This window comes from Gobio gobio, assembly GCF_949357685.1.
Source record: "Gobio gobio genome assembly, chromosome: 1".
In the NCBI taxonomy this organism is placed as follows: domain Eukaryota; kingdom Metazoa; phylum Chordata; class Actinopteri; order Cypriniformes; family Gobionidae; genus Gobio; species Gobio gobio.
Genome location: NC_137097.1, coordinates 76,629,854 through 76,649,656, shown reverse-complemented (window position 1 = coordinate 76,649,656; position 19,803 = coordinate 76,629,854). Strand labels below are relative to the sequence as shown.

Genomic DNA, 19,803 nt, shown 5'->3' with positions numbered 1-19,803 from the left:
TGGCAATAGAACTCAATGGCTGCATATGGGCTGAACTCCGTAAACCAATGTTGTAACAATTTTTTTAACTTTTTTTTATTTTTTAAAAATTGCCCAGTTATTGGCTCATTTAATTCCTTTTTTTGTGTATGTGTGAGTGGCTGTTTTTTATGTGACAAAAATATAAAAAATACAACTCACTTTGTTATAGGCTCTGTGTGTGTGTGTGTGTGTGTGTGTGTGTGTGTGTGTGTGTGTGTGTGTGTGTGTGTGTGTGTGTGTGTGTGTGTGTGTGTGTGTGTGTGTGTGTGTGTGTGTGTGTGTGTGTGTGTGTGTGTGTGTGTGTGTGTGTGTGTGTGTGTGTGTGTGTGTGTGTGTGTGTGTGTGTGTGTGTGTGTGTGTGTGTTACATTCTTGTACCGCTCAGATTAAGGAAAGTATTTAAAAGTATTTAAGAGTATTTAAAAGTATTTAAAAAAAATTAAATAGATTTTGCCCTCATTTGTCCAGAAGACGGCTTTAGGGTTAATTCAAAGCTTCCATAGGAATGAACTGAAATCGCTCGCTCTGCTCCAGTGGACACTCGCCGTTATGAATGGCCATGCCATTTTACTTTCACTTTCAAATTAGCACCAATTCGGGGGCGGGTTGCTTAAATGGTGGGTTCACATTTACATTTACATTTATGCATTTGGCAGGTTATCGTGTGTTACATTCCGTGTGTTTTCATTAACATGTTTTGGAGGGTGTTTGTTTCTCTTCCACTTTTTGTCTGTTTTGTTAATTTCTTTAGGGAATCCTCACTACGGACGAACATTACTAACGTCACTACGTCATACGTAATGATTGACGTTCGGCCAATCGGCGGACGTGCCTGCAGGATAAGAGGCCTCGTTTCCCATGGATGGCCAGTGAGCAGATCAGCGCGAACTCTCACTCATTGCTGTCTCTGTCTTAGTCACATTTGTGACTGTCAAAGTATCCTAATTGTTATGAGAAGACCTTGCTTAGTCATATTTGTGACTGTCAAAGTATCCTAATTGTTCGTTGCTATGTTAGAGTTAGACTTGTCACGTTTGAGAGTGGTTGCGATAATTGTATTGCCGGCAGGTGTTTGAGATCAGAGCGTTACACGCGTATGAGACACATGGTGAAATAACTCGTCAGTGGAGGTCGGATTTCTTTGTTTCGTGTTAGTTGTTTGTCTATTTACTTCCATTTAGATAGGTAGTTTTCTCTAATGTTATTTAGTTAGAAAGAGAGATCGCTCTCAGTTGTAATTTTGTTTGGTAGTTAGTGTAGTTTATTTATAGCGTCGCATACGCTGAAGGTTTCGGTTTGGTTTCTGCATTTTTCTTTGATAGTTAGTATTAGAGGTTGGGTTAGTAATCATTGGGTTTTATTTTGATTATTTCATTGATTTGAGCGACTCTCTTGTTATTCTTGATTTTTTTCGTGTTCTGTTACTTTTCATTATGGTGATTTTTGTGGTATTGTTTTCCTGGGAATAAATTACTTTAATGTCATTTATTCAGGTTGTTGGATGTTTTTCTACCTGCACCCCTCAACAGTCACATCTCACATAAATGTCGCGTCATCCCTTTTAAACATCTTTTAAACACGTAACAGTGTGTGTGTGAGTGTTTGCCACATTGAGAATGTTGTATAGGCTCACTCCTTCATTTGTGTGTATGTATGATCTGCATTGTGTTGGATTTATTGATTTCTATTTGACAAATAAAAAAGAATATGCTTGGAAATTACAGTTTTTTCCATTCATTCCTCTATGGGTGCCCATTTTTGTCCACAAAGGCGGGATTAAGGACGTCTTTTTTTCAAGCACTTAACATTGTAGAATCGAGTCAGTTTTTTGTATGTGTTCAGGTGGCAAACTTAGGAAAAGTAGCCAAGTCTTGTACCGCTCAGATTAAGGAAAGTATTTAAAAAAAATTAAATAGATTTTGCCCTCATTTGTCCAGAAGACGGCTTTAGGGTTAATTCAAAGCTTCCATAGGAATGAACTGAAATCGCTCGCTCTGCTCCAGTGGACACTCGCCGTTATGAATGGCCATGCCATTTTACTTTCACTTTCAAATTAGCACCAATTCGGGGGCGGGTTGCTTAAATGGTGGGTTCACATTTACATTTACATTTATGCATTTGGCAGACGCTTTTATCCAAAGCGACTTACATTCAAGATACACATTTTTACATTTTTGTCAGTTCTTGCTTTCCCTGGGAATCGAACCCATGACCTTGGCGTTGCTAGCGCCATGCTCTACTGTATGAGCTACAGGAAAGCTCATTAGCCTATTATTCTTAATGAAAAACACAACAACTAAACAGTACAATGACAAACTCCCTTAAATAGGCGCTTTTACATTTCGCTTTGAATCCAAATCTTCACGATCATCTGGTCTGTCAGCTCCTCACTCTCGTGATGAATGAGATCTGACTCCTGCTGCATTTGTGTTGTGACTCTCGTTCGGCACACACTGTGAACAGACAAGTTCAGTTTTTAACTGTAGTGTCTGTTCTCAAAATGAACTAAATTATTTTATTAATATATATAACAAAGAACACCGGTAAGACAGACTATCGCGCAAGCCTAGTCAACAGAGATGCATTTACCATTTCCACCGGGTATAAATGCATTCTGAATGAGTCTGCTTTGACAGCTTCAGTTCTGATGACGCCACACTACATCACTTTTGCAGGCATACACAACCCAGGTAATGTGGCTTGTGAGAGAATGGGAAAGAACGCAAAAATGGAGAAGGGATTTTTAAATGTTAATTCATTTAAAAGTTAATTTCCAGTAGATGGAGGTAATTCGTTGAAATGCAGAGAACTGTCCACACAGCAGTCTCTTCAGCCTTCCCTGAGGGGTTGTGTTGTATTGGTTGCCAAAGGCTAAAATGAGAGAGAAAAATATATTGAGACATGATTTGATGACAAGAAATCATATCAGCTACTCTTTGGAAATGAGTCGACTTGTCTGGTCACAGTCCTCTGGCTACAAGTGCTCAGTGAATTGCACAGAAGACGATTAGTTCAGTTCATAATATGAACTATATAAACTCAGACTTCACAAAAATCATGTAAACTATGAATATTAATCCCTAGCAATTTATAGTCTGACTCTGGTGGCTGCCAATAATGTTATAATGAAACAAATGTTAAATATTAAAGGCAATTCCTTGAGAACAGCACCTTTTTTTTCAACTAGTTGCTTGAATGATGAAAAACGATCCGGCGATCGCTCTTAAAGGTCCCGTTTTTCGTGTTTTTTTTTAAAGCTTTGATTGTGTTTACAGTGTGCAATATAACGTGTTCATGTTTTGTGTGTAAAAAAACACAGTATTTTTCACACAATTTACTCATCTGTACACCGCTGTTTACACTGTCCTAAAAACAGGCTGATGAGTTCCTTGTTCTATGAAGTCCCTCCTTCAGAAATACGTAACGAGTTCTGATTGTGCCAGCGGTTCCCGTGTTGTGATTCGACCGCAGCTTAGTGCACGTAACTTGTCACGCCTCTTACCATAACGGGAGATGCATGCGCTCAATGTTCTCTACAGCGTCCCTGGGAAAGCCAAACAAAGGTGATTTGACTCCGGGATGAAAATAACAGCGTCTCGACGAAATGGCGACAAACACACTCAAATGCAACACTTCCTCTTCTCCACGTGGGACAGCAACAAGACCGCGCCCCCTTTTACGCGTATTCTTGTGGGCGGAGGTTAGTCTGTTCTACTGACGTAATTAAAGAAGGAAGTACAGGGATGTAGTCCAAACCGGCCGTTGGCTGTAGGCTTTGAAAGGGAACTTCTGTTAAATAAAATATCTCGCTTTGCATTGAACTTTGAGCTTTATAATTTTACAGGTATTATTTATGCTCTAACAGCAACATTACACACTAACTAAAGTTTGAACAGTGGGATCACGAAGAACAGGACCTTTAATGTATGCTATTTGAGGCATTTTCAAGCGTTGTTGATCTGGCTCTGATCTGGTGCACATGAACCCCAGGGTTGCCACTACAGGTCTGCGCAACAAACCCCAATGGCCAATCAAAAATAGCCCCAAAATTGTTCGTGTTCGTGTGCAAAGGTTTTTTTGTTTGGTATTTTTTATAGGGACTTTAAGACATCTGAAATATGTTACTGACATTTGTTGAAGGGGTTCGGAAACAGGTAGGCTAAGGTCAGATAAACTGCACACAATTATGTGTATAAACATGTGCAGCAGAAGTGTGACATTGAATGTTTATTTACATGCTCACATTATTGGAAACGTTGCAAATTCGCAGACAACCCTTCTGAAAAATCCAGCTTAAACCAGCCTAAGGTGGTCAACTACCTTCATGCCACATGGACCTGTCAACCAGTTGTTTTGGCTATCAGTAACCACAAAACTCACCAATATCATGGGCTGTAGAATCCCTCCATCCCCTTCACTCTGTTTACTCAATAACAGCATAGAAGTTGATAATCTCCCAGCCAAATATAAAAACCCACTACTCATATCACTAACTGTCGCCAAGAAAGTAATTTTACTAAATTGGAAATCCAAAAATTGTATACATATCAATCACTGGACCAATCTTCTTACAGAATACATCACATTAGAAAAAATAATATACATTAACAAGAATAATATACTTACATTTCTTGATATTTGGAAACCATTCCTAAGTCATCTTCATATAAATTACGTGGACCCAGACCCCCCGCACTCTCCCAACCACAGGTTCACAAACTTATAATAAATAACCTCTGAGCATTATTGAATACATCATTCCACAATTGTTTACTGCTATATGTCTTTTTTATGTAAATGTATGTGTATTTGGTATATGTTAATATATATTTCTATACTTCTTTAATGTATTACCAATTCGTTTGCTTATTCTAAATAAATAATATTTCAGATAACATTATATATAAATATTGATTTATAAACATAATTTTTATATATTTTACTTTATAAAATAATCTGGGTCATGCGCCGTTCTAGGTGGTGTCGGTGGGCGCGACTGGCTTGTCCTGTGGACATGGTCATCACAGAACCGGTGGTTGGGTTGACTGGCCCCTCCCTCTCACCGCCTTTGTCCCAACCCCTCCTCACATGTAATACTATACTGTTTGACTAATATCTGAGTTGGATATGGTGTTTCTGGCTGGGGAGCTAACTGGTGCACACCATGGTCCAAGCCACAGATTAAAATAATAATAATAAAAAAAAAAAATAAATAAATAAAAAAAAAAAAAATAAAAAAAAAAAAATAAATAAATAAATAAATAAATAAATAAATATAATAATCCTTCTATTTTTACGGGTCACAACCAAACTAAGCGAGCTTGGTCTGGAGGTGCCTGTTATGACTCAAAAGCACAGAGGGTTAACTTTTGGGGTTGAGCGTCACTGGCGGCACGGAACGGAGGGACGAAGGGTGGTGTCCATGTCGGCGGTTTCTGTTGGTTGTGCTCACTGACGGTTGTGGAGAGGCGCTCAGACCCACAGCAACCTTTTTGACTAGTCTAAATGTAGAATTATTATTATTGTTATTATTATTGTTACTATTATTATAAATTACTAATGCTACCACTACTACTATTATTATTATTATACATCACAAATATTTCTACCACAGTCACTCTTATTATCATCATGAATATTACTATTACTACTTCTAATACTATTACTACTATTATTATTACTAATACCATTATTGTTATTATAAATTAGAAACATTACCACTACTATTACTAATATTATCATCAATATTATTGTTGTTACTACCACTACTGCTACTATTATTATTGTTGTTCTAATTATTGTTACTATTATGATTACTACTTCTACTACAACTCTATCTCTATTCTCTTTCTATTGTTTTTGTCTTTTGTTATCCACCCTCTTTTTATTTTAAAAGGCTGGTTTTTTTAAAAGGCTGGTTTTTTTAAAAGGCTGGTTTTGGCTGGTCTCCCAGCCTGGTCATAGCTGGTTTATCAGACTGGTTTTAGAGGGGTTTTGAATTTTTTTTTAGCTGGTCAGGCTGGTCTTAGCTGGTCAAACTGGTCTTAGCTGGTCAAACTGGTCTTAGCTGGATATTGTTGGTCTTAGCTGGTTTTAGCTGGTCAGGCTGGTCTTAGCTGGTAAATGTTGGTCTTTGATGGTTTTAGCTGGTCTTCGCTGATTTTAGCTGGTCAGGCTGGTCTTACGGGGCGGCAGTGGCTCAGTGGTTCATGTAGGTTGTCTACAAACCGGAAGGTTGGTGGTTCGATCCCCGGTTCCACCTGACCAAGTGTCGACGTGTCCATGAGCAAGACACCTAACCCCAGCTGCTCCCGACGAGCTGGATGGCGCCTTGCATGGCTGACACCGCCGTTGGTGTATGAATGAGTGTGTGAATGGGTGAATGTGAGGCAAAAATGTAAAGCGCTTTGGATGGCCGTAGGTCTGTTAAAAGCGCTATATAAATGCAGTCCATTTACCATTTAGCTGGTAAATGTTGGTCTTTGATGGTTTTAGCTGGTCTTCGCTGATTTTAGCTGGTCAGGCTGATTTTAGCTGGTCAGGCTGACTGTCCCTATTTTTTCTGCCACTGGGTGTTTAGACAAATAATGTAGGCCTATATCTGTAGATGGACCATGTAATCTGATTAATTTGTAATTAGGTAAAATGTTCATCAGCTAAATTAGGCTTGGAGACCAGCTAAAACCAGCTAAGACAGGCTGGAAGACCAGCTTGTCTAGGCTGGAATACCAGCTTAACCAGCTAAGTCAGGCTGGGAGACCATCTAAAACCAGCTTGACCAACTAAGTCAGGCTGGGAGACCAGCTAAGCCAGGCTGCTAAAACCACTTCCATCTTAAACAAGCTAAGACCAGCCAACCATCTTAGGCTGGTTTTAGCTGGATTTTTCAGCAGGGAAATGAAATGCTTTCGCTATTCCTGACAGGCACAGGCTTTTGTGTTCAACTGCACTGTGTTTCTCTCGCCGCTGGGTGGCGCTCGTGTTCAGTGTTGTGGTCTCTATGGGTCGCTGTCCGCTAGGCGGCGCTGCTGTGACGGACGGGTGGACCATATTAAGACACACGGGATGGATTGTCCATATTAAGACAAAGACCATATTAAGACAATGGCGAGACACGGAGTGACTTCTCGGATAAACACTGTGTACATTCTGTCGCAACTTCTGTTTGCTGAGAGACATGCTGTCCTAAATCCAGTGTCACGAGTGTGTACACAGCACACAAACATGTTTAGTTCACATTATAAGAAACGTTAATTATATAAGGATAGACCTATATGAATAAACCTCAATAAGAGAAGAAGTGAAAGTGAAAATGAGGACAATAGCGTGTGTGTGTGTGTTATCACATGTTATTCTTGTAGAGGTTAAAGTATCAGTGATTTGATGTTCGCAGGTAAATCACGTCCCTCATTTATCTGGGTCATTTGAACTCATTCTGCTCCCTCTGAAAACCCCCAGAACACTAAAACTACTCTAAAGTCTGTTATAGACAACCAGATCATGTTCACTTACAAAACTAAACATGATATTTATAGTTTATTTCCTCCATAATGGCATTATTATTGTTGCAGCAGTAAAACTGTAACATAAAAAAACGTATTTATTCAAATAATTAATTTTTTTAAATTAAAGATTACGAAAGTATTAATACTTTTAATACCGTTTCTGAATTGTATTTAATAAAATAATATTTCAGTTTTTTACATTAACAGTATAATCCGGAATTATATTAGAATAAGTTCATTTGAAATAACGCCATATAGGCTACATCAAAAAAACAACTTTTTATTTATTAAAATAACAGAACAATTCTGAATGATATTTATTAATATACTAGTTTATTTACTAAAACAAAGACCCTACATTTATTCAAAATAATATTTTATTTAAAATACACACAATAAAAGTAAAATCATCAAGTCGAAACTGAAAAGGTAAATTGAAGAGGTAATGGGGAAACTATGGCACAAGTAAAGCCGCTTTGAAACAAACACAAATTACTTTAAAAGGAGGTGAAAGAAAATGTTCTGGTAACGTTGAAACATTCAAGTGGTAAGATTATTAATCTTCAGGAAATTACAGCACTATTAAAGTCTTTCTCAATGTTGCAATGGAATTTGTCATTTTGAACATTCAAACACAAAAACCAAACGTTGATGAACTTTCACACTTGTAAATTAGAAGAGGGGTTAGCATCGCTTTTTACCCAGGGTTATGAAACCTGCTTAGCCCCTTTTGTGGGTTGCGTATCAAATATTGACACCGCAAATTAACTTGCACTATATATTCCTAAACCCTGGGTTAAAGGTGCAGTGTCAGTGTAGTATTTATGAGGATCTAGTGACAGAAATGTAATATAATATACATAACTATGGCCACACAAAGCCAGAGCTTTCCCTATCCGATCCAACTGTGTACACACGAAACCACTGATACGACTCAAAACGATGTAGTACACTTGCCAGGCCAGTGTGTGGCGCTGTATTTCTGCCACAGAAATGCACTCTCACTATATTTATCTCACGATAATATTACAATAAATAAATGTGCTACTTACCAGATTGTGTTTTATTAACGCCTACACCTACACCAACCCTAAACCCACCCTTACAACAATAATGCAAACACAGGAATTAAATGACACAATCCTGTGCCCGTAGCTGTTTCCCTTTCTGGTCCTTCCCGTGCGGGACGTGGTGTGATGACATCACTGTTTCATAAAATATATACGGATTGGCTCTATACACACAAAAACGCAAGGGTGTCGTTTTCAGATTTATCCACTCTGAGACCCGATTAAAAAAAATATTGGATTCATGCTCCCAAATCGCCGGATCCGTGTGGACGAAACGCTGATACAGTACAAAAAGTATAAAGTATAAAGACCTTACATAATGAACCGCTATGTTTTTATTACCTTAGAATGAGTCATTTCTATCTACACACACCGTGGGTCCCTTATGGTGCATTCACACCGGACGCGTTTGACGCGAATAAATCGCGCTATTTGCGCGATGGTAGATGCTTGAACATTTTGAGTTTACTCACTTCATTCGCGTGTGAAATTCGCTTTATTCGCGTGTGACATTCACTGTACAACAGACGTGAATTTGCGTCATGGGCGGGGCTTCTGCCAGCGGCTTGTCTCGTTGAGAAATGGCTGACATGAGCTGTGTTTACACGTCTTTTTTTGTTAAAATCTACTGTTAATGTGTGACAAAACGTAGTTTTAAGACTTTTTCAGTCGATAATGTAGTTGTTTGAAGCTCAAATGTGTGGTTTGTTTATAAAGAGAGCGCCTATTTGAACATTTTATCTGGTGTTTTCGGAGTTGTGAGCTCCAGTGGATCAGAGGCGCTCAGCGTTCATTAACCCCGGCGAGATCAGCCTTTCCTCAGCCAGTCCTTCAGCCGTCTGCCGCTGGCTCTGATGTCTCTGTGGTGTGTCTCGAGCTATAATTCGTCTTTTAATGGGCGATCTTTGGTCTCGTGGATCTATAATTTGTTCCCTGGCAAATCGTTTAGGCTGAGGGCAAAGTGAAGTTTCATTACTTTTTTATTTTTAGGCTATTTAACTTTACGTTACCGTTGTAGCCTTTGAATGTTTGACTTCATGTATAGCTTATTATACCTTTTACTTCTACTTTTGTATTATTGATCAAACATAAACTTACATTTAACAAAAAGAGACTGGGTTGTGTTTCATGTCATTTAATGTTATCACAGTGATAATCATATTGTCTGAACCAGATATTAATATACAGATTTTCTCCTCATTGTTGTCACTACTAGAGCAAGCTCCTGATTGGTTAACGCGGTGCGAATATCCGCCATAGTTCAGATTTTTTAACTTGAGCGATTTGCGCGAATCACGCGTTCAAAACGCTCAATTCGTGTCATTCGCGCAAATCGCGCCGCAGAATGCCATTTCGCATCTCTGCATTGACTTAACATGTAAATCACTCGCGCGAATCGCGTCCGGTGTGAACGCACCATTATAGTGAAGTCTCCATTTTGCGCCACCATGTTTCTACGGTAGCCCTAAACGGACAAACTTCTCTACAGAGCACTAGTCACTCTCTGCTGTCTCAGACGAGACATTTTTGTCCCGTGTCGGCCACCATAGTTTCTCAATGTGCTACGAAAGGGAGGGGTGAGCGGTGGGTGATGTAATTCACAACCTCACACTAGATGCCGCTAAAACTCACACACTGCACCTTTAAAGTTATTATATGCATATTTGCGGTGTTACTCAGTATGATAGAATATCCCGATATTGACCTGATTAAGACAATATTCTGATTAGGAAACTATGTAAACAGTGATTTCTGATTAATCCGACAGGTGAAAAAATGAAACGCCCAAAACGGTATTATGGTACCATAACGAAGATGAACTGTATATGTGAAATTCTGGAGGAAACGTAATGATGTGTGCCATTAATGTTCTATAACATGTAAAATGTAATAGATAATATTCTAATAGCAACTCATGTAAACGCCTTAATCAGAATATTGTCTTATTAAAAAAACGAAATGTCTTAAAAAAAAAAAAAAAAAAAACTATACAAACAGACTTCAGTCTTTACACTGATCAGGAATTTGGAGGCCAAGTCAACGCCTCAAACTCGTTGTTGTGCTCCTCAAACCATTCCTGAAGCATTTGTGCTTTGTGCGCATTATCTGCTGAAAGAGACTGATGCTCTGTGTATTCTGACACCTTTCTATCAGAACCAGCATTAACTTCTTGAGCAGTTTGAGCTCCAGTAGCTCGTCTGTTTGATCGGACCACATGGCCAGCCTTCACTCCTCACGTGCATCAATGAGCCTCGGCCGCCCATGACCCTGTGGCCGGTTCTCCACTGGTCCTTCCTCTGAGCACTTTTGATAGAGACTGACCACTGCAGACCGGGAACACCCCACAAGAGCTGCAGTTTTGGAGATGCTCTGACCCAGTCGTCTAGCCGTCACAATCTGGCCCTTGTCAAACTCGCTCAAATCCTTACGCTTGCCCATTTTTCCTGCTTCTAACACATCAACTCTGAGGACAAAATGTTCACTTGCTGCCTCATATATCCCACCCACTAACAGAGATGAAGAGATAATCAGTGTTATTCACTTCACCTGTCATAATGTTATGCCTAATCGGTGCATCTAAAAATAGCAGCTCATCTCTTCTGGGATGACGAGGGGGCGGGGCCACCTGTCACTCACCAATAGCAAACCACAACCATCCAATCAATTCCCCACAGACAAAATCAAGCCCCGCCCTACATTTGTTCTTGTTTGTGAAGCCGTTTCGCTCAGATATACGACACAATAGGGAAGAAAAGATGACCGCCACTTCCATTTCATGCCGACTTTAATAATAATTGACATGATACACAACATATGAAGGCAACCTGTCAATTATAATACTATAAAAGCAAACAGATTATAACGGTCTTAAAGCAGCTCATGAAGCAACACTGTATAAAAACTTTATTAGAGCAGAACATAAGCAGCGTAAAAGCAGACAAAACAAGCTGAGCTGACATATTAAAGTGCGTTTCAAAGCTCAAGATGTTTCTCTCTTCAGTTCACCGTGACTGAGAATCAAAGCCGTTTGCAGAACCATGATCACGGTCAGTTCTCTCGCCGTGTGTCCCCATACACAGGATCCTCACCGTCGAGGATCTCTAAACATCAGGCCCGTGAGCCTCTGGACGTCCCGTGTGAAGATCTCGTTCAGTGTGTGATGTGGTTTGATCGCTGTCAGGATTTGAGGCCCATCTGAGCCATCAGCTGCTCGTACACAGTCCACGCCATCGCCGCCATCATGGTTCTCCTCAGAGAGCGAGGAACCGCGCCACGGAAAAACCCCACCAACCCCTGATTCTGACAGACAGACAGACATTTTGTTGCATGTGTTTGTCGTTTTAATTAGCTTTTTTTTTTAAACAATATCTTTAGAGAGGTGCATGTTGGGAGAGTCAGTGTGAGATGAGCGTCTGCTACCTTGTAAATGTATCGGAGCACATCTGACGTCCTGCTGAAGACGTCTGGACTCACTTGAACGTGAGTTTTCACCACATCAGCCGGCTGGGTCACGACGGAGGCCAGGACGCCGGCCAGAACTCCACAGCTGAAGTTAGCCAGCGGAGCGTAAGACGACTGACTGATCTCTGAGAGAGAGAGAGAGAGAGAGAGAGAGAGAGAGAGAGAGAGAGAGAGAGAGAGAGAGAGAGAGAGAGAGAGAGAGAGTTTATCAGTTCAGTCTGTGGAAATGACCTGCTCAGCTCTTACACAATCCACATCACTGTGACTCCCTGAGCCGACGCAATGACGGAGCGGCTCTTATCTCTGATGGAGAAACATTTGTACATCAGGAGCAATACTCCGGTTATTCCAGGTCATGTTCCAGAAGGTTATGGGGATGTGAAAAATATCAAACTGCATTCAAATTATTTTTTGTTTACTCTCAATTTTTGCTTTCCTCTGAGAAACTTTGCACTAATTTTCAAAATTGATGTTTCCCTGAGAAATGTTGCATTAGCTTGCAAAACTTCTGTTCTAAAGTGATAAAGAGATAAGAGATAAAGTCAGAATTGCGAGAGACAAAGTCGGTATTGCGAGAGATAAAGTCAGAATTGCGAGAGATAAAGTCAGAATTGCGAGAGACAAAGTCGGAATTGCGAGAGATAAAGTCAGAATTGCGAGAGATAAAGTCGGAATTGCGAGAGAGAAAGTCGGAATTGCGAGAGAGAAAGTCGGAATTGCGAGAGATAAAGTCAGAATTGCGAGAGATAAAGTCAGAATTGCGAGAGATAAAGTCGGAATTGCGAGAGATAAAGTCAGAATTGCGAGAGATAAAGTCGGAATTGCGAGAGAGAAAGTCGGAATTGCGAGAGAGAAAGTCGGAATTGCGAGAGATAAAGTCAGAATTGCGAGAGATAAAGTCAGAATTGCGAGAGACAAAGTCGGAATTGCGAGAGATAAAGTCGGAATTGCGAGAGATAAAGTCGGAATTGCGAGAGAGAAAGTCGGAATTGCGAGAGAGAAAGTCGGAATTGCGAGAGATAAAGTCGGAATTGCGAGAGAGAAAGTCGGAATTGCGAGAGAGAAAGTCGGAATTGCGAGAGAGAAAGTCGGAATTGCGAGAGAGAAAGTCGGAACTGCGAGAGAGAAAGTCAGAATTGAGAGAGATAAAGTCAGAATTGCGAGAGATAAAGTCGGAATTGCGAGAGATAAAGTCAGAATTGCGAGAGATAAAGTCAGAATTGCGAGAGATAAAGTCAGAATTGCGAGAGATAAAGTCGGAATTACGAGAGATAAAGTCGGAATTACGAGAAATAAGGTCAGAATTGCGAGAGACAAAGTCGGAACTACGAGTTATAAAGTCGGAACTGAGAGATATAGTCACAATTGAGAGATATAAAGTCAGAAAATGTGAGCATTTACTTGCAAAAACTTTGCATTGCTCTGAAAATACGTTTCTAAAACTTTAGGATTACCCCAGAAATATTGTGCTTGCTCGCATTTTTTTGTTAGCGAACTAATAATATGATTTTTTCCTCCCATGACACACACAACGCGCAAGTGCAAAAAAATCCAAACTTTTTTCCTGTAAAATAATTATGAGCCAGAAGTTTCTTGAAAAGTAAAATGAACCCTTTAAGCTGCTAAAACCGCTCTGAATCTCTCACAGCTGAAGCGTGTTTGTATATTCCCTCAGTAGTGTACAGACCTGGTGGCAGCGAGTGTTTGGCCTGGCTGTAGATCATGACGTATATCCCGGAGAACGGGGCGTCTCGGAGCAGTGTGGCGGTCAGACCGGAGAACAGAGCCTTCGGGCCCTCCGTCCGGCACACGGACCGCAGCGCTCCGGCCACACTGCTGTACTGATAGCGGCCGCTCTGAAACACACACACACACACACACACTCTCTCTCAGGAGGCAGAATTGCGAGATGTAAAGTCGGAATTGTGAGATGATTTCAGGATTCTTTGATAAATAGAGAGTTAAAAAGAACAGCATTTATTTGAAATAGAAAGCTTTTGTAACAAAATGAGTCTTTACTGTCACTTTTGATCAACAACTATTTATCTACACACACACACACATACACACACACCTCGAAGCGTGTTTTGATGACGGTGACGGGCAGCATGCAGACGCCCGCGACACATCTGGCCCCGGCTCCCAGCAGCACTGACTGTAGGGGCCCCGGGGCCCCATCGGCGAAAAACCGCTGCTTTAGCGTGGAATACGTGCTGAAGTAGATCCCGACTCCTGGAATACAGCGCACAAATGACTGCGGAGAGACAGAGAGAGAGAATATAAATCACAACACAAACATAATATAAGTACCGTATCGAATGATTGACACTCACAGGTGAGACGCCTCTCCACAGTCCAATGAGCTTCTCCGTCCGCAGGACACTTACAAAGACCGCGACCATGCTGACCCGCCCCGACCTGAAGCACAGAACACAGTTCATTCAAACTTCACTCAGCCAGACTGAACCTGTCAATCAAAGCCGTCCCGCATGTGGACTGACCCGGGCTGAAGGGTCTGCAGGCGCGTCTTCACCAGGTCCAGAGGCTGGAAGAGCAGCGTGGAGCACGTCCCGCTCAGAGAGCCGCACATGAACGCCTTCACAGCGGGATGAGCCTAAATCACAATATTCAACAAAAGCTGCTGTAATCACGTCTGTTCACACGAGAATGGCATGTCATACTGCTTTAAATACATTTTTTGTGTTTATAAAATAAGGTTATTGGAAACTAAATCCAAACTTACACCATTAAAAAAAATTATCATTACTTTAAATGAAATAGACGTTAATTAAAATAAAACAACTTATTTCTAGTAGAATTCCATGGCAGTTTAAGTTTTTAATTTTACAAAATAAAGTTGCGAGAGATAAAGTCGGAATTGTGAGAGATAAAGCCGGAATTGCAAGAGATAAAGTTGGAATTGCGAGAGATAAAGTCGGAATTGCGAGAGATAAATTCGGAATTGCGAGAGATAAAGTCGGAATTGCGAGAGATAAATTCGGAATTGCGAGAGATAAAGTCAGAATTGCGAGAGATAAAGTCAGAATTGTGAGATATAAAGTCAGAATTGCGAGAGACAGAGTCAGAATTGCGAGAGACAAAGTCGGAATTGCGAGAGAGAAAGTCGGAATTGTGAGAGACAAAGTCAGAATTGCGAGCGATAAAGTCAGAATTGCGAGAGATAAAGTCAGAATTGCGAGAGATAAAGTCGGAATTGCGAGAGATAAATTCGGAATTGCGAGAGATATATTCGGAATTGCGAGAGATAAATTCGGAATTGCGAGAGATAAAGTCAGAATTGCGAGAGATAAAGTCAGAATTGTGAGATATAAAGTCAGAATTGCGAGAGACAGAGTCAGAATTGCGAGAGATAAAGTCGGAATTGCGAGAGACAAAGTCGGAATTGCGAGAGACAAAGTCGGAATTGCGAGAGATAAAGTCGGAATTGTGAGAGACAAAGTCAGAATTGCGAGCGATAAAGTCAGAATTGCGAGAGATAAAGTCAGAATTGCGAGAGATAAAGTCGGAATTGCGAGAGATAAAGTCAGAATTGTGAGAGACAAAGTCGGAATTGCGAGAGACAAAGTCGGAATTGCGAGAGATAAAGTCGGAATTGCGAGAGACAAAGTCGGAATTGTGAGAGACAAAGTCGGAATTGCGAGAGACAAAGTCGGAATTGCGAAATAAAGTACTAAAATAACAAAAACTAAATAAAAAAAACTATTTATTTATTTTAAGAATTATAAGAAGTATAAATTAAGAATTTATTTTATGAATAATATATAGTAAATATAGACATTAAAAAAAAATAATTGTTACAAATTTAAATTTAAGAATTGCTATAACTAAGATTAAAGTTATGACGCGAAATGGAAGATTTACAAATAAAAAATAATTGAAATTATTAATAAAAACTATAATAGTATATCAATTATACTGAACTTAATGTTGGGGGGGGGTTCACTACTTGAAATAAAATAAATGTTAAATTAAACAAAATATAAAACTAGCTTGTTGGCATGCATGGCGACATTTCTGTTTAAGTTTTACATTTTTTCGAAATATAACAAATTATATATATATATATATATATAATAAAAAATGAAATTAGGCCAAACGAAAATGAAAATGGAAGATATAAAATAAAAACCAACCAATGATATGAAAACAGCACCGTTACAAATGAGCTTTAGTTGGGGTGTATTTCGGTCATCTGATCAATGAGATGATTTCATAAGTGAATGACATGAATGTGATGATGTAATGCATGACTCAGCAGAGCTTCGGCTGGACTTTAGATGTAACTGAAGCCTCTCAGGGCAACTCAAGTTTGCAAGAGGACGTAAAATTTAAAATATTATTTTATCCTGATCTCATTCACCTGCAACCCTCTATAGGCTATAACTTACACTATGCAACAGTCGGCTATACACTACATGACGCAAAATCAATATAGCGACTGACTTAAGTGGACATTTAGTTTAGTCTGTTCTGCAGTTTCCCTCTGAACTCTGACCTTTGACTCAATCCGGTCACATCAACTTGCCCCGTTTCTATAGGGTCACATCAGTCATGTTATCTGCTTAGTGATACGGCAGTTTGACTGATAGCAAACCGCGGCTCTGACTGTGCAATATCACCGAGGCTGGAGGTTTACGACGTCTTTTAACCCAGGAGGTTTAACATGTTCGATGTGTTTGGTCATATAGAGTGATTATAATATGCAGTTTTAAAGATTTCACAGAGTTTATGGTTGTTGTTTACTTGAGGCGTTTGCAAAAGTGAAGCAGTGAAGTGAAGTGGATCCTCTGAAGGGGCGGGCTTAGGCCAAGCCTCTTGTTTTCTTGCATTCTGATTGGTCCGTGTGAAGCGGTCCTCTGTAAAACATTCTGACGTTCTAAAGAGGGGGGGCTTGGTTAAACGGTAGACAGATTCACAGATGAGAAACTAGGCTAAACTCATTAATCACTATTCCCTACGTTAGTCCACTAATACAGTTCACTTGAAGGAGTGAATGAGAACGAGTGAGTGAAGTCGGACAGCCCTTGAGTGTACATCCGCTGTACACTTGTTATTGCGGTGCAATGTGGGATTATGCACATTATTATGTGAATGAGTGCACTCGATAACGTCCTCTATGTTTTCGGACACCACTACAATGGCTGTAAAAAAAACCTTTGCTTTCCCCTGAGAATCTTAGCGTTTGATTGCGAAACTCTTGCGTTCCCATTAAAACTTGCGTTCATTCAGAAAAACCCTTTGCGTTCCCCTGAGATAGTTAACGCTTGATCGCAAAACTCTTGTGTTCCCTTTAAAACTTGTGTTCATTAAGAAAAAACCTTTCCATTCCCCTGAGATAGTTAGCGCTTGATCGCAAAACTCTTGCATTCCCATTAAAACTCTTGCATTAACTTACAAAAAACCTTTGCGTTCCCCAGAGAATCTTAGCGTTTGATCGCAAAACTCTTGCGTTCCCTTTAAAACTTGCGTTCATTAAGAAAAAACCTTTACATTCCCCTGAGAATCTTAGCGTTTGCTCACGAAACTCTTGCATTCTCATTAAAACTCTTGCATTAACTCACAAAAAACCTTTGCGTTCCCCTGAGAATCTTAGCGTTTGATCGCAAAACTCTTGCGTTCCCTTTAAAACTTGCGTTCATTACTAAAAAAACTTTGCATTCCCCTGAGAATCTTAGCTTGCTCACGAAACTCCTGCGTTCCCCTTAAAACTTGCGTTCACTCAAAACAAAAAAAAGTTATTTTTTTCTCTGAGAATCTTAGCGCTTGATCGCAAAACTCTTGTGTTCCCTTTAAAACTTGCGTTCATTAAGTTAAAACCTTTCCATTCCCCTGAGATAGTTAGCGCTTGATCGCAAAACTCTTGCGTTCTCTCACAAAAAACCTTTGCGTTCCCCTGAGAATCTTAGCGTTTGATCGCGAAACTCTTGTGTTCCCTTTAAAACTTGCGTTCATTCAGAAAAACCCTTTGCGTTCCCCTAAGAATCTTAGCGTTTGATCGCAAAACTCTTGCATTCCCATTAAAACTCTTGCATTAACTCACAAAAAACCTTTGCGTTCCCCTGAGAATCTTAGCGTTTGATCGCAAAATTCTTGCGTTCCCTTTAAAACTTGCGTTCATTAAGAAAAAACCTTTGCATTCCCCTGAGAATCTTAGCGTTTGCTCACGAAACTCTTGCATTCTCATTAAAACTCTTGCATTAACTCACAAAAAACCTTTGCGTTCCCCTGAGAATCTTAGCGCGCAAAACTCTTGCGTTCCCTTTAAAACTTGCGTTCATTACGAAAAAAACTTTGCATTCCCCTGAGAATCTTAGCGTTTGCTCACGAAACTCCTGCGTTCCCCTTAAAACTTGCGTTCACTCAAAACAAAAAAAGTTATTTTTTTCTCTGAGAATCTTAGCGCTTGATCGCAAAACTCTTGTTCCCCTTAAAACTTGCGTTCACTCAGAAAAAAATATTTGCGTTCCCCTGAGAATCTTAGCGTTTGCTCACGAAACTCTTGCGTTCCCCTTAAAACTTACATTCACTCACACACAAAAAAATAGAAAACATTTGCATTCCCCTGAGAAACTGCGTTTGCTTGAAAAAAAAAATATTTGCGTTCTCTCTAAACTTTTGCGATGGAAATGAGGTGGGAAGAAAAAAATATAGGCTATTTCAACGATTTTGCGAGGGAATGCAAAAGTTTCTCAGTGGAATGCAAATGTTCTTTTATTTATTTTATTTTTTTGGTGAGTTTTTTTTATTGTAATTATTGTAAGTTTTAATGGGAACGCAAGAGTTTCACGGACAAACGCTTCTAAGGGAACACAATACTTCTTCTTTTTTTTTCTTTTTTTAAATAATAAGAAAACATCCAGTGTCAGAACTTTTGACTATTGTAACAGGTTTGCAAAAAGCAATAAAACACAAAGACTTACCAGTAAGAACTCCATGATGTCTGAGATGATCAGCTCAGCTTCTGAAACACCAGTGATCTGAGAATGAGTTACTGAGCGCATCTCTTTAATTTCACACAAACCTCACATCACCTGACTCTCTCTCTCACACACACACACACACACACACACACACACACACACACACACACACACACACACACACACACACACACACACACACACACACACACACACACACACACACACACACACACACACACACACACACACACACACACACACACACACACACACACACACACACACACACACACACACAGACACACACACACACACACACACACACACACACACACACACACACACACACACACACGCGGTGTGTATTATTCTATCAGTGCCTCTCATTCATACGCGCGCTTCTCACGTGAGGCGCAGCGCCAGTGATGAGGTATTGAATTAAAGGTCAGAAACTGAGTTATAAAGAGAGATAAGGTCAGCTCACCTCTTATAGTCTATGATGAGCTGCGGGTTTCTGGCTCAGTGGGCTTTCCAATAAATGTTGCAAAATATTCCTAGACGACCTCGATATGAAGCTTACAAATAAAATAATAAAAGAAGAGAAAGAGAAAGGGTCGTGGCGATCTCACACTGCTCTGATGAGTGTCTGTGTGTCCGTTCACGCGCTCCACAGGTAGGTATAAAAGAAAGGGGCGGGGCCTGATGCAAGGTGTGTGGTACACGGACTCTGATTGGCCCATTACCAACTAACGGTTGCAAGATCAGTGCCCCAATGTAACAGAACTTTGAAAATGTATTTTTA

The 19,803-nt window shown here is 40.0% G+C and overlaps 2 protein-coding genes across 5 annotated transcripts in view; both read right to left on the bottom strand.

Moving 5' to 3' along the window:
- The window catches only part of LOC307125013 (E3 ubiquitin-protein ligase TRIM35-like), a 302,217-nt gene that overhangs the window by 112,023 nt on the left and 170,391 nt on the right, over window positions 1–19,803 (bottom strand). The window lies entirely within an intron of this gene.
- Window positions 11,365–19,682, bottom strand: slc25a38a (solute carrier family 25 member 38a). Of its 4 annotated transcripts, XM_079814826.1 has the most exons (9): window positions 19,486–19,653; window positions 18,999–19,039; window positions 16,822–16,954; window positions 14,559–14,671; window positions 14,391–14,475; window positions 14,132–14,311; window positions 13,745–13,913; window positions 12,016–12,182; window positions 11,365–11,895 (listed from the first exon to the last, which is right to left on the bottom strand). In XM_079814826.1, the coding sequence occupies exons 4-9, from the start codon at window positions 14,645–14,647 to the stop codon at window positions 11,773–11,775; spliced, it is 813 nt and encodes a 270-aa protein (XP_079670952.1). In that variant the 5' UTR covers window positions 14,648–14,671; window positions 16,822–16,954; window positions 18,999–19,039; window positions 19,486–19,653; the 3' UTR covers window positions 11,365–11,772. The 4 variants fall into 4 exon arrangements, with proteins under 4 accessions (XP_079670952.1, XP_079670950.1, XP_079670951.1 ...); XM_079814824.1 differs by lacking the exon at window positions 16,822–16,954 and having other exon boundaries at window positions 19,486–19,682; XM_079814825.1 differs by lacking the exon at window positions 16,822–16,954 and having other exon boundaries at window positions 11,365–11,889.

Excerpts from the sequence above, each read along its gene's own strand:
- slc25a38a (XM_079814823.1), bottom strand. The coding sequence starts at position 19,079 with ATGCGCTCAGTAACTCATTCTCAGATCACTGGTGTTTCAGAAGCTGAG. Across the intron at positions 13,914-14,131 it reads TCATCAAAACACGCTTCGAG|AGCGGCCGCTATCAGTACAG; the intron begins GTGTGTGTGTAT and ends TGTGTGTTTCAG. Across the intron at positions 12,183-13,744 it reads CAAACACTCGCTGCCACCAG|AGATCAGTCAGTCGTCTTAC; the intron begins GTCTGTACACTA and ends TCTCTCTCTCAG.